This window comes from Dendrobates tinctorius, unplaced genomic scaffold (genome assembly GCF_039654945.1).
Source record: "Dendrobates tinctorius isolate UK_male_01 unplaced genomic scaffold, ASM3965494v1 ptg000203l, whole genome shotgun sequence".
In the NCBI taxonomy this organism is placed as follows: Eukaryota; Metazoa; Chordata; class Amphibia; order Anura; family Dendrobatidae; genus Dendrobates; species Dendrobates tinctorius.
In genome coordinates, this window is record NW_027361870.1 from 28,276,351 (window position 1) to 28,302,505 (window position 26,155).

Consider the following 26,155-nt stretch of genomic DNA (forward strand, 5'->3'; position numbering starts at 1 on the left):
AATTTCATCACTGAACAAGAGCCTTCAGCATTCCATCTGTCACGACTCTGTTGTCAGGTGTCTAGGGATTAGGGGCTCCTTCCCTGTCCCTTATGCTAGGGGCGCCCTAGCTCGCTTTGTTCTCCGGATTACTTCTAGTGGGGAAGATGCCGGGGCCACTTACCTTGCTTTAGCTCCTGAATCTGCCCTAAGTCTATACCCTTCCTTCACCCAGGGATGAGGGGAGTAGTAGTGTACCGTAATAAAGCAACCAGACTAACAAGGTGATAAAAACAGGATAATAGAAAATACCAATCATACAAATCACACACACAAACAGCAGAGGTATACACTGGGGTATCTAGGATGGGGTAAAACCAAAGTAGGAGAAGGGGAATTATCACACACTCAAAATTTAGCAACAGTCACCCATAAATCCACCAAACGCATTAACAACAAATACCAACAGGTTTGGTTGAGAGATTAAGGTGTTTGGGAGTCATGGACAACTAAACATCAGAAGAGATGTCAGTTACGATTTCAGACTGCCAATTCTTTAATTCTCCGGAGATAACCCATCGCCATCATAGAGAACGCAGGCACGCTCGGCCGAATGAGCGCTTGTGTGTGGCCGAGCTGGCCGTCAGCTGAATGATCGACTAAAGTTTCATTCAGGTTTACAACCATGTAATGTGTATGGCAAGCTTTACCCAGATAGATTAGATTACCAGAACAAACACGATCTGCTAGTAAATATTACAGGCAGATGACTAATGAGATATGTAAGGGCAGGCTCCCTTGGGAAAAGCTAATCCCCCCCCCCCGTTTTTACTTATTACTGTTTAGAAAATTAATTTTCATTTTTGCAATAATTTAATTATTTAAATGCAAAGTCTATATATAACCTGATTGGAAGTATATTTGATAATGTGACTTTTTAAACTGGAAACATTTGCATATAATAAATATATTTTCCAGAATTAAAAATCAGTTATGCCTTATTATTATCTTCATCATAATTAATCTTCCTCATTAATCTATTATTTTAGGCACTTATTAATCCCTTAAAATTACCTTGTATATTGCTGTTATACAAATATCTCTATAACACCATCCTGCTCATTGATCAGAAAGTAGACAAGAAGCCTATTTTGTAAGAGTTTCCATTTATTCTCAAGGCCCTTGAAAAAAATTATTCACCGTATTCACTGTCAACCAGTTTATACCATTACATAAATCTTATTTCATACATTTCAGTTCACGTCCTCCCCCCCCAAAAAAAAAAAAAATAATAATCTTGCAGTTTATACATGTTTTTACATGTCTGATTATAAGGAAATACAATCATATCTAATGTATAAGTTTGGTTAGGAGCTATTGGTTTTTTCTCTGTGGAAGGTTTAAATATTCTTATGTACTGTCTTTTACAAGACATGTAAGGAAAATAAGCTTCAATGTTGCCATCAATCTGACGACTCATCACACAACAGCAATGCACAGAGCCAGTACCACTCTACCTACTGTAGTAACACTGTGAGCGTCATCCCTCTTAGGCTAATTTCACATTAGCGTTTTTTTGCACAGCGCATCGTGCGCAATAGAAATGCATGCAAAAAACGCATCATGCGTTTTTGCATGCGTTTGCGTTTTTATGCGCATTCGTTCTCCAGTGTGTAGACATGTTTTTACTCTTAAACCGCATGCACGCGCAAACACAGGCGTACGCATGTCCATGCGCACGCCTGTGTTCCCATAGACTAATGCGTTTTTTTACGCATTCCGTGCGCAAACAAACGCATGCATTTTTTTTAACACCGTTGGACAGACCCAAAAGTGCAACAGGTTGTGTCTGGCGCGTCTAGACGCACACCTGAAAAAACCGCATGCGCACGAAAATGCAGCCAAACACATGCAGACGCAAGACCATGCGCACGCCATGTTAAATATAGGTGCACATGATGCATGCGCATGGATGCGCACTATGTGCTGCGCAAAAAAACGCTAATGTGAAACCAGCCTTAATAAGCTAAGAGATTCTAAGTATACAGGCAGAGAGGCTGAACTGTGATTTCCTTAATTCTAACTGTGACAGGAGCTGTGCGGTCATAATCATTATCACTGATAGGTGTTTCTGTCCCCCTCAGTGAAGAACTTCAGTGGTACAGTCCATGCAGTTTCACAGTACGGATGGTGTTAGTGACTGAGAAAGTTACCCCATTCAGAGAACTTAAAGGCATTTAATTGCTAGGGAGTCACCATGAGATCACTTTACTTATCTGAAGGGAATTATACCTTGAATTTTCAGATACATCAGAACAACTAAAAGTAATACAGACAGAATTATATACAGTATATTGAGCAACTAGTAACTGCATGAATAACAAAAAATAAACACTGAAGTGCTACTTTAAATTTGGGATTCAAGATGTGGCCATAATAAAGATAAAATAGACTAAGATGGAGGTCAAAACAGAACTCTTGCAGAGTGAATGGGGGCCTATGAAAACATTGAGTATGCTGTAAGCCTACTTCATTGTACTTTAATGAGAAGGATCTGATCATGCACCCACTAGCATTGTGTCATAATTCTAAAAGTTATATAAAGTCCCTATTTCATTCAATTACCGTAATTGCATTGTATATTATTGTAACATACATATTGCTTCATCTTCCTAATAGGTAATGATGCTTCATGTAATTTCATGTGTGAATATTCATCAGTTATCATCTTCACTCATCACATGTCAATGATCGGAGTTGCAGTATAAGAGTTTTTACAATTTCTGGAAAATAACATTTTTATTACAATATAAATGGTCAGCTCGCTTTTTCTAACCATGTTTACCCTGCAATCTGTGTCAGCAATCCCATTGCTTTACTGTCACTATAGCCGGTAATGATACAGTCACACTGACATATTATTGCAGGTAGTCCGCCTCTAATCTTCAGCAAGTGATCGGGCTCCACATTTCCTCAGGGCTCTTCTGACGTGTGGCACCGCTTCTTCTACAAACCATCTTCTCTCATACATAATAACCATAACGTCGAGGAGCAGGTTCCTTTCTCGTTTCCTGCCAGTAATGAACAAACACATCAATTCTTCTAGCAATGGAATATTTGTTAAAAAAATGGAAATCAGCTACATCCTATTGAGACTTGATGTACATTCAGATATATGTCCACCCTTATCTTTGTGAGAAGTTCACGGAGTCCAATTTCTCACAATACAAATTCAACACATTCTCTCCCAGACATTTAGCATAGACAAAGTCCGACAGAGTGGCACCATTTTTGTTTCTGCTAATTTTTTTTTTTAAATTAAATAAAGTATTTTTTATTTGCCCTAAAATGCGACAATGTGTGCTAAAATGTAAGCGCAAAAAAGTGACACAAAGTAAGCCACCCAATAGGTGACGTAAAGTCAGGCAAAAATATCCAAATTTATGATCGAGCCAATGTGATAAATTTGGCATATTTTCAGACTTTATAGTCTTAAGTTTATGCTGGATAAAAGTTAGACAGGATTTGTCCCATAGTCTGATTTTGGTCAATTTAATTACAAAGTTGTATAGGCTCAATTTAAGTCAAGGGTGGAATATCCCAAGCCTAGAGGCGGCCCTGGTTGTCACAATGCGCCCATCAAATTATATGTAGTTTGTCAGCTAATACTACATGGATTTTCTTCAGATTTTTTTTTCTACCACTATTTCTCTAGTTATCCACAATTTCTGCATAAAACACATGCATTCACCATTTTCAGCAATTCTAAAATAAACATTTGTTGAGGTTAAAATAGAAAAAAAAAACCTATGTAGGCCACTATTTTGGACGCCAAAAACACCCACTCACCTGCACCCATATCAAATATGGCAAGCGCAAATCAGATTCTTTTTTTTATCACTGAAACATACATCACTATGAAGCAACCAGAATATAATCCTTACATCTGCCTGCAGATTTCCTTCACTGTGACATCTTCTTCCACGGCAGAAGAACTTTCATTAGAAGCTGTAGATAAACTCTGTAGTGTCCTACCACAACTGCACATCTCTGGGAACTTGTAATCTAAAAAATATAAGCAAACATTGGGATAAAACACTAAAATCCCTGTGAGAATGATGGTCAGGTCAATGTGTGTTTTACCGTAATTGTCAAGAAATGAAAGAAACATTTATTGAAGTGCAGAAGTTACTGTTTCTGAGGAACAAGAGGTAACTTTGGAAAGTCGAAGCCATCTAGGACATTTCAGACAGCCTTATATAATAATAATACATTTTATTTCTATAGCGCCGACATATTCCGCAGCACTTTACATTTCAGAGGGGATTTGTACAGACAATAGACATTACAGCATAACAATAATCACATAGGTCATAACAGATACCAAGAGGAATGAGGGCCCTGCTCGCAAGCTTACAGTCTATGAGGAAAAAGGTAGACACGAAAGGTGGATGGTAACAATTGCCCTGATTGTTTGGACCAGCCATAATGTTAAGTGTGTAACAGTACAGACACAGAGGGCTAATGGATGCATAAAGCATGTGGGAACATGATGCGGGGAACCTGGTTATGGTAAAACTTTTGACTGTGCCACCCAGGGATAGATTAGGTTAATGTGTTGAGACGGTAGGCCAGTCTGAAAAAATGCGTTTTCAGGGAACGCTTAAAATTGTGGGGATTGGGGACTAATCGTATTGACCTGGGAAGTTCATTCCAAAGAATTGGCGCAGTACGTTTAAAGTCTTGGAGACGGGAGTGGAAGGTTCTGATTATTGAGGATGATAACCTCAGGTCATCCGCTGAATGGATGGCATGGGTAGGGTGGTAGGCTGAGACGAGGGAGGAGATGTAGGGTGGTGCTGAGCCATGGAGGGCTTTTGTGGGTGAGGGTAATTGGATTCTGGAGTGGATGGGTAGCCAGTGTAATGACTGGCACCAGGTAGAGGCATCGGTGTAACGATTGGTGAGGAATATGATCCTGGCTGCAGCATTCAAGACAGATTGGAGAGGGGAGAGTTTGGTAAGAGGGAGACCGATTAGAAGAGAGTTACAATAGTCGAGACAAGAATGAATAAGAGAAACAGTAAGAGTTTTTGCGGAGTCAAAAGTAAGAAAAAGTCGAATTCTAGAAATGTTTTTGAGGTGCAGATAACAAGAGCGAGCTAGAGATCGTATATGTGGGGCAAAGGAAAGCTCGAAGTCAAGTATGACCTCAAGACAGCGAGCATGTTGCTGAGGAGTAATAGTGGAACCACATACGGAAATGGCAATGTCGGGTATCGGTACATTAGTAGAGGGAGGAAACACAAGGAGTTCAGTCTTTGACAGGTTCAGTTTCAGATATAGCGAGGACATGATGTTAGACAGCGTTTAGACAATCGTCGGTGTTTTCTAGAAAGGCTGGCGTGATGTCGGGAGAAGCGTATAATTGGGTGTCATCAGCATAGAGATGGTACTGGAAACCAAATCTACTGATTGTTTGACCAATAGGGGCAGTGTACAAGGAGAAGAGGAGGGGCCCTAGAACCGATCCTTGAGGAACCCCAACAGTAAGGGGAAGGTGAGAGGAGGAGGAACCGACAAAAGATACAGTAAAGGAGCGGTCAGAGAGATAGGAGGAGAACCAGGAGAGAACGGTGTCCTTGAGGCCAATGGAACGGAGCATAGTGAGGAGGAGCTGATGATCCACAGTGTCGAATGCTGCAGAGACATCCAAGAGAATTAGCATGGAGTAATGACCATTTGATTTTGCTGTTAGTAGATCATTAGAGACTTTAGTGAGGGCAGTTTCAGTAGAGTGTAAAGAGCGGAAAACGGATTGGAGAGGGTTGAGAAGAGAGTTATCAAAGAGATAGCGGTTAAGACGGGAGTGGACCAGGCGTTCCAGGAGTTTAGAGATGAAGGGAAGATTAGAGACAGGTCTATAGTTAGCGGCACAGTTTTGGTCGAGGAATGGTTTTTTAAGTAGTGGATGTATGATGGCATGCTAAAATGAGGAGGGAAAGATACCAGAAGAGAGAGAGGTTAAATATTTTAGTTAGGTGAGAGGTGACAGCAGGGGAAAGGGACTGGTGGAGATGTGACGGAAATGGTTCACTGGTGCAAGTGGTTGGGCGAGAAGATGCAAGGAGCCTGCTTACTACTTCTTCTGTGACTGGTTCAAAATCAGAGAGCCTTGAAGACTTTTCCTGGTGACTAAGTGTGCACAAGTACCTACCAAGATTACTGTTCAGTGTTCCTGAATATGAATATGAATATATTTTCAATCCACTTTGATCATTCGTATTAGCCAAATATTTATATGCAATTTTGGCTAACAGAAAAATGACCTGTCCCTTCTAGATGCTCCAAAATATTCAATTAACTGAATTTTTCCTCTTCATCCCAAATGATTCCAATATTTCTGCATTACTATGAGATTTCTATGATAGTAATATATCCAGTCAGTGTTCAATATCAAGGAGTGCATCTTGGTCTCGTTAGTATCGTGGCTCTTTGATGCTCTAACTTTGCTGATTAAATCATAAGGGTACCTCTGTCACGTTAAAAGAAAACTCTTGTAGAAATCCTAAACTTAGTATTCTGCTGTATTCTGCTGATTTGTTTCATTTTGGGCTGATAACCGACCTGAAGGGTTGACATTTATCTACAGGGCAGGGTTTAACAATCTATTAAAGACAGAGCAGAAGGGGGGCTCCTGCTGCAGCTAGTTGTCCAACAACCAGACAGTATAGTGAGAAAAAGGAGGAGAAATAGAATGATTTTCTGGAACATTTAGAGATTTCTTTACATACTACATTTTAACCCCTTTCCAATATCTGCTGTATATGTAGGGCAGACATCAGGAGTAGTTGTTTATAGCTTGTAAAAGTAGTAAAACATAAAAAATGGACAGATAAGATATAATAGATATTATGAGAGCAGAGCTTCCTGTTATGTCCACTGTTACATTGTCTTTGATAGACGCCTGACAAAGTAACTGTGAAACGCGCATTGGGTGCGTGGTGGGGGAGTATGTTCATTAATCTGTATTCTCTATGTGAATACATCTTTATTATATGTAAGTGTAGGCTGTATTGCATTCAATTATCTTATATTCATTGTTTATGGCTATAGCTGTTGGGTGACTAATTTAACACTATATAATCTTTCTTAAACTGATGTTTTCCTCTATCACAATGCATACTAGAAGACTTACAGATTTCGAGATTAGTACAAGCCACAGTCTTCAGGTCAAGTGTTTTCTGGCCGATGACAGGACCTGTACAAATTTCCTGAGCTTCCAGGCTCCTCGATGCGGCATTTAATTAATTCGCCAGCCTGGCGTGAAGACATCTCTGCGGTGTGAGGCGCACAGGTAAAATCTCACCAGCACCGCGAGTCATATGCCGAACCTGGGATCCCAGAGGGTAAGGAAATTTGAGCAGCTCCTGTCCACGGCCAGAGAACAATGACCTGGACCGTGGATCAGGGTCATGCGAAGAGATCTGCTCATCTCTACTTACGATAGTTTGGAGATAGTGTGAAGGCTACATTTTAGGTGCAGCCAAGTAGGTGTTGATAGTATGACTGTAGGTTTACAGGGTGCACTGAAAAATGAGGATCAGAGTCTACAAACATTACATCCTTTATCAGCTTATGGCTAGATTTAGAGTTCTATAATAATGCCATGTGCAGTCCCACATGACAAATGGAGGAACCCATCACCTCGTGGCCCCTTAATTAGAAACACATTATAGAGAATTATCTTGACAATTCACTATTTGTAGAAGGCATAACGGCAACTACGGAAGACCGCACTCAATTAATGGAGTTTATCTGACCTTTCATTGCGCTTGTTAAAAGAAAAGATCAAAAGCAAGAAAAATTAATTTGCTGAGACATTTCAGTAGTTAGCTACCTACGACTGACTCCTATATTCTAAGACATTTCACTACCCTAATGTGATACACAGAGGTGAAAAACAGGCATCTTAAGGTGTTGAGCATTATTACAGATGACTTGCTACAGACAACTACAAATAAGGACAGAATTTTGTTCACATCTGTGTTGAGGCTTAGGTTTAAAAGAAAGGACTCCACCAAAGCCAAATTGGCCATTAACTTTTAATAGGGTCCAAAAAGCTGTAAGAAGGTGTCCTTTTTTATACAGGCAAACAGAGCTACTTCCAATTTTATTTTTCCTGTCGAAAACAATGAAATTGTCAACCACTGAGGTGAGCAGAACCTTAAAAAATGGTTGTCATGTCAGAAGTGTTCTTATTCATCGTGTTGGAGGTATAACTAAAATTACAGCAGTTTTCCAACAAATATACATTATATATGTTAGGGGTTGAGACGTCTCGTGGGGAGACGAGACATAACTCTTGGAGTGGACCCTCTGGGTCGTGGCATCCACTCACCTAGGGCGAGCTGGCCTAGTGAGGACCACCCCCTATACAGGGAGTGTCAGGGGCAAGCCAAAGGGAGTGAGCCAGAGCCACCACGACTGCTGAGACCAGATGGCTGGCTCACAAAAGACACGGCTGAGACGGGTGCATGCAGGGGCACGCCAGGTACATGACAAGGGCGCGTGCAGGGCATGCCAGGTACTAGACAGGGTTCTAGGATGTGCAAAGCGTGGTCACAGGGTTCCATCAGGTGCAAGACGTAATCAAAGCATGGTCACAGGGTTCCATCAGGTGCAAGACTTAATCACGAAGACACAGAGGTGATAACGTGCCAATGGGCAAGCCAAGGTCTGAGGTTCAAGGCATGGTTCGTGTTTAGGGAAACACCAGGATCAAGATACTAGGCATGGTGCGTGTTTAGGATACAAGCTAGGGTTCAGGGTTCAAGGCATGGTCCTGCATGTGCAAAGGGGCACGCCAGGGTCAGGGTTCAAGGCAAGGTCCTGCGCATGCAAAGAGGCACGCGAGGGTCAGGGTTCAAGACAGAGCGGAACGTAGGCAGTAGCACAGAGCCGGGTACAGGAAAGAGAATCGGAGTGTATGCTAGAGCCCAGAGCCAGGTACAGAAGCAAGGTCCTGCGCATGCAAAGATGCACGCCAGGGTCAGGGTTCAAAACAGAGCAGAATGTAGGCAGTAGCACTGAGCCGGGTAGGTACAGGAAAGAGAAGTGGAGCGTATGCTAGAGCCCAGTGCCGGGTACAGACAAAGGACATAGTACTCAGGAAAAGACAGAGACAAGATACAGGACAGAGCAAAGATAGCAAAAGACTTGTGCTAAAGAAGCACAAAAACACACAGTGCGAGAAACAGCGTGTGTGCAAGGGAGCACGGAAAACAAGACTGGGGCACCGGCAAGCGGTACCGGCTGAGGCACAGGCAGGCACGACTGAGGCGGCACGGCTGAGGCACAGACAGGCGGAAACCACTAGAGCACTGGCCGGCGAACACAGCTGAGGCACAGGCAGGCGGGCACGACTAGAGCGGCACGGTTGAGGCACAGACAGGCACAGGTACGACCAGGCGCGTTCAAAGGGGCACGCAAGCCACAAGTCAGGGCTAGGCAAAGGTACAGATCTAAGACGCGTGCAAGACGGCACGGCGAAGCCTGGTACGAAAGGTGAATGTGCAAGTGCGCACGAAAAACAGAACTAGACAGGAAGTGCGCTAGGAGCACAGACAAGGTACAAAAGCTAGAGAGCGGAAAAAGCTAGAGAGCCGAACGTAGGCTGAAGCACAGAGCCGGGTACAAGAGAAAGAAGCGGAACATATGCTAGAGCCCAGAGCCAGGTTCAGACTAAACAGATAGAAAGTACTACAAGGCTAAGAATAGCAAAGACAACACAAGACATGGCACAGGAAAATAGACAGAATAAAAGCACAGAGCGTGTGGAGAGAAGCACAACGGGGCAGGGTGCAGGGGAACTGAATACAGGGAGCGACCAAGCAGGGACCATGCAAACATGATAATCAGGCCCCGACCATAGGAAAGGGCGGACTGATATAGGGCATTAGCACCTGTACTTCCGGGTCAGGACCAAGGGGAGGACTTCCGGGTCAGGTCCTCCAGGACCATAGAGAGGATTACTGGATTTGGTCCTCCAGGACCACAGAGAAGATTGCTGGATTCGGTCCTCCAGGACCATAGAGAGGATTGCTGGATTCGGTCCTCCAGGACCATAGAGTGGAACCGTTACAGGCAGCATGGAGAGGTGCACGCACTCGGGCGCCAAGCACAGGCTTCCAACCGGAGGATCCAGCACTGGAGATGCACGTGGGCGCCAGCAACGGCGCGCAACTGTAAGGTAAGGCACACATGCACACAGCAACTGCATGATGAGGTACGCGTGCATACTAGCGATGACGCACAGCCATGAGATGAAGCACATGTGTGCACAAGCCATGGCATATAGCCATGAGGTAAAGCACAAGTGTGCACCAGCAACAGCAGGCAGTCATGGGATGAGGTGCACGTGCACACTGCTCCAGGAGTCATGCAGCATAACAGACACGACAGGCATAACTGTGAGGTGCGCTTGCACACTGCTCCTGGAGTCATGCAGTATAACAGACACGACAGGCATGACTGTGAGGTGCGCGTGCACACTGCTCCAGGGGTCATGCAGCATAACAGACACGATAAGCATGACTGTGAGGTGCGCGTGCACACTGCTCCAGGGGTCATGCAACATAGACATGACAAGCATGACTGTGAGGTGCGTGTGCACACTGCTCCAGGGATCATGCAGCATAGCAGACACGACAGGCATAACTATTAGGTGCGCGTGCACACTGCTCCTTGGGTCATGCAGCATAACAGACACGACAGGCATAACAGAGAGGTGCTCATGCACACACGAGAGGGATACCCGGGGTGCCTGCAGGGACCCGGTACTGGGGACAATGCGGCATGACAGGCATGACAGTGGGGATCATGCAGCACAAGCAGCATGACGGGCATGACAATATAACTAGGATGTGCAAAAATCTAAAAAAAAAATCCGCCTGCTAGGTCATGGGAACAAGAGGACCATAGCACACTCTTGTACTTGTACAATAACCCTTTTGGTCTAGTGCGGGTACCTTGCAGTGTCACTCCCAACAATTAATGCCGGTAGCGTAAACTGTGATAGGGACACAACTGACAAAGGGCTGTGTCATGGTATGCCTAGGTTACTTTAGGCAAAAACCCCGGGACCCCTGCGATGTCCCTCAGACTAGGGGAACCCTGTCTGTCCCTCTACCCAGGGTTTACACTGAAGGTGTGCCTGCCTGAGCCTCCACCCTGTCCCTGTCTCCTGTCCAGCCCTAAGCTGAACCCACCACCCTCCACCCAGTGAGGGGACCAGACACCAGACCCCACAAATACGTATGGACAGGGGTAAAAGAAATACCACACAGTTAATACACAAGGGAATACAATAATGTGCAAGGGCAACCAAATATATATATATATAACAGATTGGAGAAAGAACCACTGAGGGATATACTGCACCAGATATCAGACGCTCCAACACCACCACTGCTGACCGGTATTGCTAGCACTAGGCTAAAGCTATAGTCGGCGACGCCCATAGTCAGGACGAACTATTTAAAGACCAAGGGCGTGGCCCAGCCCTCAGCCAGCATGACAACCTGGTTAACCCTATCCCGACTGGAACAGAATACCCAACAGGGTATTACCGCTGTCTGCCGGACACCCTGGTGTGAACAGTGTCCGACATGACAGTACCCCGCCTTCTACGAGGGGCCTCCGGAACCTCACCATGTCGAGGACCTGGCTTGTCCGGATGGCGACGATGGAACATAGTAACCAGTCAATCAGCATGAATGTCAGAGGCCGGCACCCATGTCCTCTCCTCAGGACCATAGCCACGCCAGTGGACCAGGTACTGTAGAGTGCGACGCACAACCCTAGAGTCCACCACTTTGGACACCTCAAATTCCAACGCGCCATCCACCAAGACGGGAGGTGGTGGCCCGGGGGAACCATCCACCAAACCCACGACCTTCTTTAGCAATGCTTTGTGAAATACATTATGAATCTTATACACAGCCGGCAACTCCAAACGAAATGCCACTGGGTTGATCACTGCGGAGATTCTAAATGGGCCAATGAACCTGGGACCCAACTTAAGTGACGGTATCTTGAGCTTAATGTTCCTAGTAGATAACCACACCCAATCACCCACACACAGGTCCGGACCTGGCACACGTCTGCAGTCAGCCACCCATTTGTACCTGGAACCCACCTTCAACAAGCGCTGCTTGACTCTCCTCCAAACAGACGACAATTGAGCTCCCAACTGGTCCTCTTCAGGGACGCCAACTGAGCACCCCTGACGCAAGGTGCAAAATTGAGGATGTTGACCATACACACAAAAAAAAGGAGATTCCCCAGACGATTCCTGGCAATGGTTGTTTATTGCGAATTCTGCCAGAGGAAGAAACACTGACCACTCTTCCTGATTGTCGGAAATAAAGCAGCGCAAGTATTGCTCCAGGTTTTGGTTCATCCGCTCAGTCTGTCCATTCGACTGAGGGTGGAAAGCCGATGAATGAGATAATTTGATTGCAAGGCGAGAACAAAAAGCTCTCCAAAACTTTGCCACAAACTGCGTACCTCGATCAGACACAATGTCAGACGGGACACCATGAAGTCTGACCACCTCGCGAATAAATATCTGAGCAAGAGTCTTAGCATTGGGCAAAGACGGTAAAGCAACGAAATGTGACATTTTGGAGAACCTATCAACAATTACCAAAATGACCGAGTTCCCTGCCGAGGCGGGCAAGTCAGTAATAAAATCCATGGAAATCTCAGTCCATGGCTTACTGGGCACCCCGAGAGGCTGCAAGCTACCAGCGGGACGGGAACGAGGAGTCTTGGCCCGTGCGCACGTGGTACAGGCAGCCACATATGAGGCCACATCCTGCCGGATTTTAGGCCACCAAAAACGACGCGATACCAGTTCCAGAGTGCTCTTAACCCCTGGATGACCTGCCAGTACCGTGTCGTGATGTTCGCCCAACACTCTAGAGCGTAGATGTAGCGGCACAAAAGATTTATTAGCAGGCAACCCCGGCGGTACCACCTCCTGAGCCTCCGCAATCTCTGCCTCAATCTCTGTCGTGATGGCAGATACCACCAAACCCTTTTGGAGAATAGGCACCGGCTCTTCACATAACTCTCCACCCGGAAAACACCTGGATAAAGCGTCTGCCTTAACATTCTTCGACCCAGGTCGATAGGTAACAATGAAGTTGAACCGGGTGAAGAATAATGCCCAGCGAGCCTGTCTGGAGGACAGGCGCTTAGCAGATTCTAAATAAAGCAAATTCTTATGGTCGGTTATCACAGTAATCTGATGAACAGCCCCCTCCAAGAAGTGTCGCCACTCCTCAAATGCCAATTTGATGGCCAATAGTTCCCTGTTGCCAATATCATAATTACGCTCCGCAGGCGACAGCTTCTTGGAGAAGAAGGCACACGGATGCAACTTGGCCCAAGAAGGGCCCTGAGACAGTACAGCCCCCACTCCAACCTCCGACGCATCCACCTCCACGACAAACGGTAAGGAGACATCGGGCTGCACCAGAATGGGCGCTGAGGCAAAACTATTCTTGAGGAATTCAAACGCCTGTACCGCAGGCTCAGACCAGTCAGAAAAGTCGGTACCCTTCTTAGTCATGTCAGTCAGTGGTTTGGCAATCATAGAGAAGTTCTTAATAAATTTCCTATAGTAATTGGAGAAGCCAAGAAATCGCTGAAGCGCCTTAAGATTATCAGGCCGATCCCAATGTAGTACCGCCTGCACCTTTGCAGTGTCCATCTTAAAACCTGAGGCGGAGATTATATAACCCAAGAACGGTAGCTCCTGTACGAAAAACACACATTTTTCAAGCTTGACATAGAGCCTGTTCTCTCTGAGCAACTGCAGAACCTGTCTAACATGCTCTATATGTGTATCATGGTCGCGAGAGAAAATGAGGATGTCGTCAAGATAAATTATAACAAACCTCCCCAACAACTGAGAGAAGACATCATTAATGAAGTGTTGAAAGACCGCCGGTGCCATAGTCAACCCAAACGGCATTACCAAACTCTCAAAGTGACCCTCAGGGGTATTGAACGCTGTCTTCCACTCATCCCCCTGACGGACTCTTATAAGATTGTACGCCCCCCTGAGGTCCAGTTTGGAGAACCACCTGGCACCAACCACTTGGTTGAATAAATCGGGTATAAGTGGCATAGGGTAAGGATCACGGACCGTAATCTGGTTGAGTTCTCTGAAATCCAGACACGGGCGTAAACCGCCATCCTTCTTTTTAACAAAGAAGAAGCCAGCAGCCAGAGGAGAAGAGGAAGGTCTAATATGACCCTTGCTCAGGCTATCCGCAATGTATTCCTTGAGAGCTAGCCTCTCGGGACCTGAGATATTAAACATTCTAGCTTTAGGTAACTTGGCCCCTGGTTTCAACCTAATAGCACAGTCATAGGGGCGATGCGGTGGTAGTTCCGAACAACCCTTCTCAGAAAATACATCCGCATAATCCAGCAACGGCTCCGGGATACTGGGAGTCAAAGCGGAAATACATGTAGCCAGGCACCTCTCCTGACACTCCCTGCTCCACTGAATTATGTCCTGGGTCTTCCAATCAATAACAGGATTATACATTGACAACCATGAGCCGGTAAGTTACTAAGCACCTTACAAGTTACCCGCTCTGAGTGTAATACTCCGATGTGGAGTTGTATATCCAACACACACTCTGTGATCTCCCCTTGAGACAACGGGGAAGCATTGATGGTAACCACCCGGATGGGGTTCGGCAATTTCTCCACCGGAAATCCCGCTGTATGCGCGAACCTCTCATCAATGAGATTGGCAGCTGAGCCACTATCAATAAATACTGTAATAGAGAGCATTTGCCCCCCAAGTACCACCCTAGCAGGGAGCATACACTGGGAAACCATGACGGAGGATACACAAAGGCTCAGACTAGACTCCTCCAAACCCTCTGAGCCTATCAGTTTTCCGCCGGCGCGCCCTTCTTAGGTACCAGGGGGCAAGCGTTAATAAAATGTCCTCCTTTGCCACAAAAAAAACAGAGCCCCTGCCTTCTGTGCCAAGGACGTTTAGGCTTGTTACTCGGTGACTGTGCTATACCAGCGATCTGCATGGGTTCCACGGATTCACCCGCGGCAACCTCACCGACCACTCCCCCACCTCCCGGAGGCAACGAAACCAGCGCCCCCTGACGGAGACGTCGGTCTATGCGTACTACAAGTGCCATCGCAGCCTCCAGAGAGGCGGGAGTCTCGTACATTAGGAGAGTCTGTTTAACCCTTCCAGAAATCCCATGCAAAAATTGACTTCTAAGCGCAGGGTCATTCCACTGCGTGTCCACAGCCCAGCGCCGGAATTCCGTGCAGTAATCCTCAGCTGGTCGATCACCCTGTAGCAGTGAGCGTATCTTAGACTCTTCCAAGTTTAATCTATCCGGATCGTCATAGATCAAACCCAGAGCAGAGAAAAAAAAATCTACAGATTCAAATGCCTGTGAGTCTGAAGGGAGTGAAAAGGCCCAGGCCTGTGGGTCACCACTCAGCAAAGAAATCACCAAGCCCACGCGTTGAGCCTCATTACCTGAGGAATGTGGACGCATACGGAAATACAATTTGCATGATTCACGAAACACCGTGAACTTACCACGATCACCAGCAAATCGTTCAGGAAGGGGAAACTTGGGCTCAGCTGCCCTGGCTGCAGCCTCAGCAGGTACTGCAGGAGCTGACAGGCCTTGTTGCTGGACCGCCCCCCTGAGTTCAGTGACCTGTATGGATAGAGCCTCCAGCTGCTTGGTTAGGGAAAGTATAGGATCCATAGTAAGTAACCCCTATATTCCCTATCTATACCTCTTTTTTTTTTTTTCTCTCACTTTATTATTTGGGCCGACTATAATGTCATGGTATGCCTAGGTTACTTTAGGCAAAAACCCCGGGACCCCTGCGATGTCCCTCAGACTAGGGGAACCCTGTCTGTCCCTCTACCCAGGGTTTACACTGAAGGTGTGCCTGCCTGAGCCTCCACCCTGTCCCTGTCTCCTGTCCAGCCCTAAGCTGAACCCACCACCCTCCACCCAGTGAGGGGATCAGCTTTTAATGAGGCATAACAAAGAAAAAATATTGTAGACATTTAAAATTTTTTAGAAGAAATACAATTATTTACTTATTTAGATTTTTTTTCGAGAGAGTCTGTCAGGAGGATTTTGCCACTGAAACTAATTGTATCGGTGAGTAGGTCGTAGAACAACAAGAAAAAATATACAGTATTAGGCTAAGCAATTAAGCTTTGAAGCCACATGCAAAATAGCCTTGAAGTGCTCTGTGGGCGTGTTGATGCACTTCAAGTACAATTAAAGAAAAAATACTTGTCAGCTCACCTAAGGCAAAATGTAACTCACAGATACAAAATAGAAAGTGAGGGACACATGGAAGGAAATCCCAGCTGGTTCCAGGGTGTAGTAGCGCTGAAGAAGCAAAAGCTTCAATCCAGTAAACCCAAAATAATTTAAATTGTTATTTATTTCAAAATATTACAAAGATGTTGAAAAAAGAAAAGCAAGGACAAATATTAAAACCACATGGATAAGGTGACGCGTTTCGAACCACAAGGGTTCTTAATCATAACCTCAATGATTAAGAACCCTTGGGGTTTGAAATTTGAAATTCTTCACCTTATCCATGTGATTTTAACATTTGCGGGGGGGGATTCACCTTGTTTTTAATATTTTTGAATAAATAATATTTTTAATTCTTCTTGGATTGCTGAATTAAAGATATTGCTTCTTCAGTGCACTTTAAGTACATCGGCCACAATGTACTATCAGGTTAATTTGCATGTGGCTTCAAGCCCGATGTCTCAGCGATGGCGCAATGGTTTACTAATTACTACAAGTCACTGTAACTATCAGTTTTATTCTTGTTCTACTACCTATACAGCCAGACCAAAAGTTTCCGTAGTAAAATCTTCCTAACAAGTTCTATCTGAATATTCGAGAATCACATTAATTTACCTGTTGCTGCCGTGTGAGTATATTCTGGTGCTTTCCGATGAGAGATCAGCAGAACCTCAGCTCCTGCTGTGTAAACTGACGGACTAAAATAGGACGATATGGACCTCTTCTCCAGGTCCTGCTGCAGTACCCTAATAGTATCTGACAAAGACAAGTTTTCTTCCTTTATCTGTAATAGAAGTCAAAAGATATGCTGGAAAACCAAAGTACCAAGGCCTTTTGTTGCATTACTCTTTTGTGCAGTCATTTTAATTTTGGATGAAATGGTTAAGATAAATACTGATACATACTCCTCAACATTGACATTTTTTACTTAACGGGGTTGTCTCAAGAAAAAAAGCTTCTTTCTAGAATAAAGCTGGTATGGTCATCAGCAAGTTAGGCTTTTCTCCTTCCTAACAATGACGTTATTGCCAAGGGCAGCCATGTTTGGGCACAAGATACCCCTACAGTGGAGGCGTAGCTAGGGGATCAGCTCAGGACAATGAAACACCTGAGTAGGCCCCTAGCCAGGTAATCTTGATTACAACTATAGTGGCACCCCCTAATAATGGGAATAGGGAAAACTCTGCAGATGACAGTAATATTACTGAAAAAAAAATCTATACAAAGACCAAACACTGATATTACTGCCATATGGTGACCATACAGTGGTAGATACCAGTGCTGCAGAACATATAAGAGATTACAGTGCCGTTATATATTAGATGACTTACAGCTGACGTTATTTGTGATGGAGTCATTCCCTTTTACCGTCTTTTCCATCTTGCCAGGACCAACATGACAACTTCTCCAGCCCACGACTCATCTGCAGAGATTACAACAAAAGACACATCTGACTTCTCATATTTCCTGCACCATCCTCATCTATCCCCAACCTGCACAAAACTCCATATCCAACTGATACCCCACTACTGAGCCGCTGCTGCCGTATGTGTCCCTATTACTGCACCTACTGCATGTCCAAAAACTGAGCTCCTTTTACTGCCCCACATAGTAATTCCACCACTGAGCCCCTTACAAAATAAATATCTCCTTTGCGCTCTCTATATGGCAAAATTCCCCCCTAGAAAATATGAATGCCTTGTGCAAGTGCCCTAGAAAATAGTGTCCACATTTTACTCCTAGAAATTAATAATGCACCTATGTGCACCTTTGACTGTCGCAATCCCTAGTGTGCCCATATAAAAATAATACTTGTTAAGTTCCCACTTAACATTTCATGAGTTCCCCTAAGTCCCACCATGTATAGCTCCTCTACAGTATGATAGGCCCACAGCTCCTCTATATACAGTACGATGTCCTCCATACTCCACCAAAACACAGAATAATGATCCCATCAGTTGTCCCCTGTTATGAATGGGTCACCGAGGAGAAAAAACAAAACCAGCTAAGCCACAGAAAACCAGAGAAGTTGGTAACTATGCAGATTGCAGATCCCTGATCTTACCACACAACTAGCAGTAGCCGTGGAGCGTGCCTACGATGTTCCTTGACGCCTCGTCACGGCCGGAGGACTAAATAAGCCTAAAGCAAGAAAAGGGAAAACTAACTACCCCAGAGCAGACCCCCAAAGGAATAGATAGCCCCCACACATGTATTGTCGGTGAAACAAGATGAAGGCACAAACACAGGCAGGAAAATAGGCTGAGCAAATGATAGGGCACAAACTAACTAGACAGGAAAGGAAAGGCAAGTCACTGTCTGCAACCTGCAAAAAACCCTACAAAAATAATGTCCAACACTTCTGATAGCAAAATTAACCCTGAAGTCACTAGACTTCTCCCACTATATCAGCACTCTGGAATATTCTGAGACAGAGCAAAAAGAGACCAAACTAGTAAGGGACAAAAAGTCAATTGGCAAAATACTGATAAATAAGAGTGGAAATTCCGCTCAGCCCCCAGCCGGGGCTGGCAGACCACACAAAAAACTGAATAGACCAACAAAATCAAGTGTGAACATTAGCAGAAAAACTTAGCTTTAGATGACTGGAACAGAGCTGAAAACCAAGAGCTGACAAGCCAGAAGGAATCACCAGCAACTGAATAGGGCGTCGGCTGTCTTAAATCCAATCTGAGAATCCCGAGATCCAATCATCATCACCATCCTCAGGTGGCAGATCTCCACCGATCAAACCAGCCGCACCACCTCCCGACACCACCAGAGGGAGTTCAGGAGGGGAACCAGAGAATGAACTCACAACAGTCCCCATTCTGTAGAATGGCCACTACAGTAGGCCCTATACTGTATGATTAGTCCCTACACTTTCTGGGGACCCCCACATTGTAAGATGGAGTTCACAGTAACCCTCAAACTGTATAATGGATCTCACATTAGCTCCCATACTGTATAATGGCCCCACACTATTTTGGACCCCTCAGTAGTCCCCACACTATATGATGTCCCTCACATTAACTCCCACAGTAGTTAATGGCCCTCAAATTGTATGATGGACCCCACATTTTCACAGACACTGTATAATGGCACCCGCATTTGCACCCACACTGTATAATGGCCTCCACATTTACACCCACACTGTGTAATAACCCATACATTTGTACCCACGCTGTATAACGACCCCCACATTTGCACCCATGCTGTATAATGGCCCCGACATTTGCACCCATCATGTATAATGTCCCCCATGTCGTATAATAGCCCCCACATTTGCACCCACACTGTATAATGGCCCCCATATTTGAACCCACATGCATAATGGCCCCATCACTGTATAATGTCCCCCACAGTTTGAGAGCCCCCCCCACAGCAGTCCCCACACTGTATGAGAGCCCCCCACCCACTAGCAATTACAATGCATGAGGAACCTCCATACTTTATAATGCCCCCCACAATCACACCACATGTTTTAATTATAATAAAAAACATCATATATTCACCTAGTCCAGGATCCTGACGAGCCCTCCTGCAAAGCTCCGGCGCATGCAGTGGACATCAGAGTCCCAGCCTGGCGTGATGACGTCACAGTGCTAGGTCGCTGGCATTGTGTGTATGCGTCGGTGCTTCTGACACTGCTCCCCCTGCAGTTCTGTAGGCATAAAGCGACCTGTGGTCTACAGAATGGGGAGCAGTTGTGCAGGGAGATCATGTCTCTGCTCTACCACACAGCTTAAAGCAGCACACCAGCTTTTTTTAATTTCATAGTTTGCTTCATGCTGTCTCATACTCACCTGCCGCTGCCTTCATCTGTTTCCAGCATCACTCTGGTCGGTCTCCAGTGAAAAGCGACCCGACGGCTGCTCCAGTGTTTCATGGAGCTGAGTGGAGGTCACTTTTCAATACAAATCTATGAACCTCGTTCTGGCTCATAAACTTGTATTAAGAGTGCTTAGCATAGTGTCATGATCCCAGTGCGGGTTGGACCCGCACACTTGGGGTTAATGTCTGGAACCAGTGCTGGTGGACCTGCACTTGTGCGGTTAAGTGTTATGATCTCAGTGCAGGCTCTTACCTGCACACCTGGGGCTTATTATTGTGGCCTCTCCCTGGTTCTGGGAAGGTTTTTAATAGCCTCAGGAAGCTCCAATCCCCGTCAGTTATACTTTCGCCCTTGGCAGAGTGTGTTGACCCCTGAGTGTGTTTGTGCTGTGTTCTTGTTTGCCTGATACTTTGGTTTCAACTCGGTCTGTTCTCTGGATACTGCTTGTTGGATTCTGCTTGGTACCTTCTATGTCTGTTTGGCTTTGACCGCTGCCTGGCCCCGACTATCCATTCTGTCTCATCCCTGGTACTGTACTGCTATCTCTCTGTATGACCCCCGTTTGTCTGACCTGAGCATTCCTGTAGTTGTGTCCTGCCGATCTCTGGCAGCAGGACGCTAAGCCTCGCCCCTTGCAGTCACATGACCGTAGGTCCTTCACTGCTTGCTAACTTCAGCGTCTCCAGGTCCTGTTTGCCTGAGCTTCCCGGCCGTATCTGACCCCGGGCCCCCCTGCAATGTGGGTGAGTCCCTGCTCAGCGGTGGCTGCACGCCAGCGCTGACAGGACCGTGACACATAGCTTCTGACTTCCGACAAGTCAGAAGCTACTGTCACAAGATGGCGCAGGGGGACTGGAGCGGCACCAAAAATACTGTGGTTATATGTGTTTTATTACACTCTGCAGCCAATTTTAAATACTGTGTCCAGTGCAACATGAAAAATTTGGTGAAAGGTCCTCCTCCTTAACAATTACCTTCTCAGAATAAGTCTTCAGTTTTTCAATCTCCAGTAAGTAGTAGTCCTGAAAGAACAACAATTTATTATGTCAAATGTATTAAATATTTAAAGTAATAGAAACTTTCCTTAAAGCGGTTTTCCACTAATTAGATACTGATGAACTATAGCAATCAACAAAAAAAGTCGATTCATTCCACCAGACTACCACTTACCTGACTGGCAGATTTAGCATACCTCCCAACTTTTACAGAAAAGAAAGAGAGACAAACCATGTGGCGCATGTACCGTGCTGCGACAATCGTTGTCCATGCCTCTAGCCACACCCCAAAACCACACCCATTTGCCATTTCTTTCCACCCTGGCAGGAGGAGATGTCAGATGCAGCAGTAAATATTGCATTTTTATCCCTTTTCTCCTTATTTCATTTTTTTGGGTGCATTTGTGAAGCCATGTTTTTAATGTGGTTTTTAAAGGACAGAAAAGTGTTGATTCTGCACTTAAAAAAGTAACTGCAGCTCCACTTACAAGTGCTTCTCACTAAATTAAAATATTTTCAAAAAGGTAATTTATTTCAGTTCTTCAATTCAAAAAGTGAAACTCATACATTATATAGAGTCATTACAGAGTGATCTATTTCACGTGTTTATTTCTGTTCATATTGATGATTATGGCTTACAGCCAATAAAAACCCAAAAGTCTGTCAATGGCTGTCAATTTAATTTAAAAAAAATGTTCTTTTTTTCTTATCTTTTTTTTTTAACAGAACTTATAATGGAGCCTTCTACCCAGTTGACAACAAAGCCAAAAGGCACTAGCTCGGTGCCCAAAGTGTGTGCTCTTAATAAGTACCAATAACTCCTTTAGTAGAAAAAAGGGAAGAAAGTTCCAGCGCAAGGAATGGAAAATTAAAAATCCATTTTATTGTGCCAATGCATATTAAAATTCCAGCAGGTACAGCATATCAGTCGGATGACTGCAGAACAACGCGTTTCGACGCCTCAGGTCTTAATCATGAAAAAAAATTGATTGACTGCCTAGTCAAATCCGTGCGCAGGATTTGGATCCTACCAGCAAGGCAGTGCGGTGAGCTGGATTATTCTGTTCTTTTACTTCATTAACTCCTTTAGGGCTCATCCCCATCTGCGAGAAAAAAAACGGTCCGTTTTCTGGATGAAAAAAAACGGACCGATTCTATGCAATTGTAATGCGAGTGTAATGCGATTTCAGTGTGATTTTTCAATATGACATGCGTATGACATCCGTATGCAATGCGATTTTAACATGAGGTTTTACATAGAGCAGTTCTCTCCATGTAAAAACTCATGTAAAAATAGCATTGTAAACTAACACTGTACACATCGTTTAAAAAAAAAAAAACCTTCAAAACACACACACACACACATATACATGTATATATATATGTCAGAGACATACAATTACAGTAGTATAGTGTTGCTCAGGGCCGGACTTGGACTAAAATTCAGCCCTGGCATTTGAAGTTACACAGGCCCACTAGTCACATGGTGACTATATAATATTTTTGTACAGTTGTAGGTTACAAGCAGTGAGAGGAGATTAACACAACTATATAACATGTAGTCAGAGCTGTGCCAAGTATTTCAGCTCAGTCCTATTTATTGCTTTTAGGTACAGTACTCCTCCCAAAGCTCTGATCCCTTTTGTACACATGGTGACAGAATTCCTGGCAGAACTGCTATCCATTGGGCAACCAGACCCCCTGGTCATAGCTGCCCCTATCATACCTCCCAACTTTTGAGGAAGGGTGAGAGGGATAAAGACTGCGGCGCGCGCAGCGCGTCGCTGCAAATTTTAGGCCACGCCCGGCCACACCCATTCCGCAACTAGTCACACCCATGTCCACGCCTAATCGCACCCATTTAGCACTGCTGATCACACTGACTTGTAATGAGGGCACAGTGGCTGGCATTATGGGCACACTGACTGGCACTAAGGAAGAGAGAAAACAGAGAGAGAGAGAGAAAAAAGAAAAAAGAGAAAGAAAGAGGGGAAAAAAGAAAGAAAGAACAGAGAGAGACAGAGAAAGAATAGAGAGAGAAAAAAGTAAAGTAAAGAAAAGAAAGAAAGAACAGAAAGAAAGAGGAAAGAAAAAGAAAGAAAGAGGGGAAAGAAAGAACAGAGAGAGAGAGAAAGAAAAAAGAAAGATTAGAGAGAGAAAGAAAGAACAGAGAGAGAGAGAGAAAGAAAATGAGGGAAAGACAGAACAGAGAATGAGAAAGAACAGAGAAAGAGAGAAAGAAATAAAGAAAGATTCTATAAAGATACTATAGCAGCCCGGCTCCCATTGTAGTGCCCACCTGAGCCTCCTGGTGCAGGATATATCATGATCCACTCACATGGCCGGCATCCCCGATTTCAAGGCGATCCTGCTGTCTGCGCTGTCGGAGGAGGACATGGTGATGGATCTGAAGCATTCCATACACCTCGTACACGCGCGGCTCCGCTCCGTACACCTCGTACACGCGCGGCTCCGCTCCGTACACCTCGTACACGCGCGGCTCCGCTCCGTACACCTCGTACACGCGCGGCTCTGCTCCGTACACCTGGTACACGCGCGGCTCCTCTCCGTACACCTCGTACACACACGGCTCCGCTCCGTACACCTCGTACACACACGGCTCCGCTCCGTACACCTCGTACACACACGGCTCCGCACCGTACACCTCGTACACACACGGTTCCGCTCAGTACACCCCATACACATACAGCCTTGCTACATCTACCCTGTAAACCCCTCCTGACCCCACACATACTTATCTCATCCAGCACCATGACAACAGCCAACAGCACAGCAGAGTCTTGCAGACGGTAGAGGCAAGGCTGTGCGCACAGGACCTGTGATGAGGTCACAGGAGGGGCGGAGTCAGGGGTCACATGATCAGGGGTCTGGACAAAGACTCCTCCCCTCCTGTGACCTCATCACAGGTCCTGCGAACAGAGAAGGCAAGCGACACTGTGAGTGGCTGCGGGGGCGGGGGCGTCTCATGCTACGGCGAGGATGGGGTGCGTGGGGGGAGGCGTGGTGGCTTATCTCCCTGCAGTGCGGGAGGAACTTGGAAACTATCACCGCCATGCCCGCAGAGGGCCGGCGGCAGGAGCCACAGTGGCCGCAGCCGCTAGCAAGCGGCCAGATGATCGGGCGCTGCCGCCCGCGGCCCACATGACAGAGGCCCAGCGGGAAAATGCCCGGTTGGTTATATTGCCAATCCGGGCCTGGTGTTGCTGTCTATAAATAATAGAGGGACCCCACGACATTTTGCTCCTTAAAATAATCATGTATTAAATAAATACATATCCATAATTTAGAACCAAGATTAGAAGAATTGTATTTGTCACTAACATGTGTACATATATATATATATATATATATTATATATATTTATTTATATTATATATATCAGGGGTTGGACAAAATAATGGAAACACCCGGAAACATCAGCAAAAGTTATTTTAATATGGTGTAGGTCCACCTTTTGCGGCGATTACAGCCTCAATTCTCCGAGGTATGGATTCATACAAGGTGTGAATTGTTTCCAAAGGAATTGTAGCCCATTCTTCAGTTAAAACACCCTCCAGTTCTTTGAGCGACGATGACGGCGGAAATCGATGTCTAACCTGAATCTCTAAAATAGGCCATAAATGCTCAATAATGTTGAGGTCTGGGGATTGTGGGGGTCAGATGAGATGCTCAACTTCATTACAATGTTCCTCCTGCCATGCTTTAATGATTCTAGCTGTATGAATTGGGCACTATCATCATGAAAGATGGCGTTCCCCTCCTGCTTGAACCATAGGATGCACTTGGTCGCCCAAAATGCCTAAATAATCTCGGTTGTTAATTCTTGTATGAAGGGATATCATTGGCCTGGTGGATGTCCACGAAATAGCACCCCAGATCATCACAGAACCTCCACCATGTTTTACGGTTGGGAGAAGGCAGTCTGGATGGAATGCTTCTTTCGGCTGTCTCCAAACGTACACTCGGCCGGAGGTCGGAAATAGGGTAAACGATGATTCGTCTGAGAATATCACATGTTTCTACTGCTCGAGGGACCAATTCTGGCGGTTTCTACACCACTGTAAACGCTTGGAAAAATTTGTAATTGAGAGCATCGGTTTTCGAATTGCAGCTCTTCCATGGAATCCAGATTTGTGCAGCTCCCAACGAACAGTTTTCGTGGAAACTGGGTTCTGTAGGTGTTCATTGAGCTCAGCAGTGAATTTCGGAGCCGTGGTCTTGCGATCCTCTTTCACAATTCGCTTTAGAGTCCGACGGTCTCTCTCAGTCTACTTCGACTTTCGGCCGGACCTGTGCTTTGCTGCGGAAGTTTTTCCTTCTCTTTCAAACGCAGTCATTACTTTGGAGACAGTACCTCTTGAGACGCCAAGCATTCGGGCACTTTCTGTTACACTAGCGCCTGCCATACGAGCACCAACAATTTGGCATCTTTGAAAATCCGAGAGGTCTGCCATTGGTATCAGGTTCTTATCAATGTTCTTACAATTCTGCCAAACAAACAGTTAATTTACATACACATCACATGACACAAATAATCAACTACAAAACATTACCATATGTCACGGTTTGCATATTTATAATATGTTCGAAGATTATGATGCCAAAACGTTAGGCGTTTCCATTATTTTGTCCAATCCCTGTATATATATATATATATTTGATATGAATATTTTATATATATATGTATATATATATATTATGTATCTTATATATGAAATGTATGTGTGTATATATATATATATATATATATATATATATATATATTGCATAGTAAGATTGAACAAAAGCCTCTAATTCAATTGCCGGCTTCTGTAAAATCATTCCAAAACCCGTCATGAAATGACACATGGTTTACATACAGTAAACCATTTCATTTCATGTTTCTTTTATATGTTCCTGACTAAATTAGATTA

At 44.9% G+C, this 26,155-nt stretch overlaps 1 protein-coding gene across 8 annotated transcripts in view; it reads right to left on the reverse strand.

The window, feature by feature from the left end:
• Positions 1-1,126: 1,126 nt before the first annotated feature.
• Positions 1,127-26,155, reverse strand: part of LOC141057355 (uncharacterized) — a 192,447-nt gene continuing 167,418 nt past the window's right edge. For all 8 annotated transcript variants that reach the window (XM_073553935.1, XM_073553934.1, XM_073553933.1 and 5 more), the window contains 4 exons: positions 21,201-21,248; positions 17,007-17,175; positions 3,924-4,044; positions 1,127-3,050 (listed from right to left, as the gene is read on the reverse strand). In XM_073553935.1, coding sequence (XP_073410036.1) covers positions 2,918-3,050; positions 3,924-4,044; positions 17,007-17,175; positions 21,201-21,248 — 471 coding nt within the window. In that variant the 3' untranslated portion in view covers positions 1,127-2,917. The remainder of the gene's footprint in view (positions 3,051-3,923; positions 4,045-17,006; positions 17,176-21,200; positions 21,249-26,155) is intronic.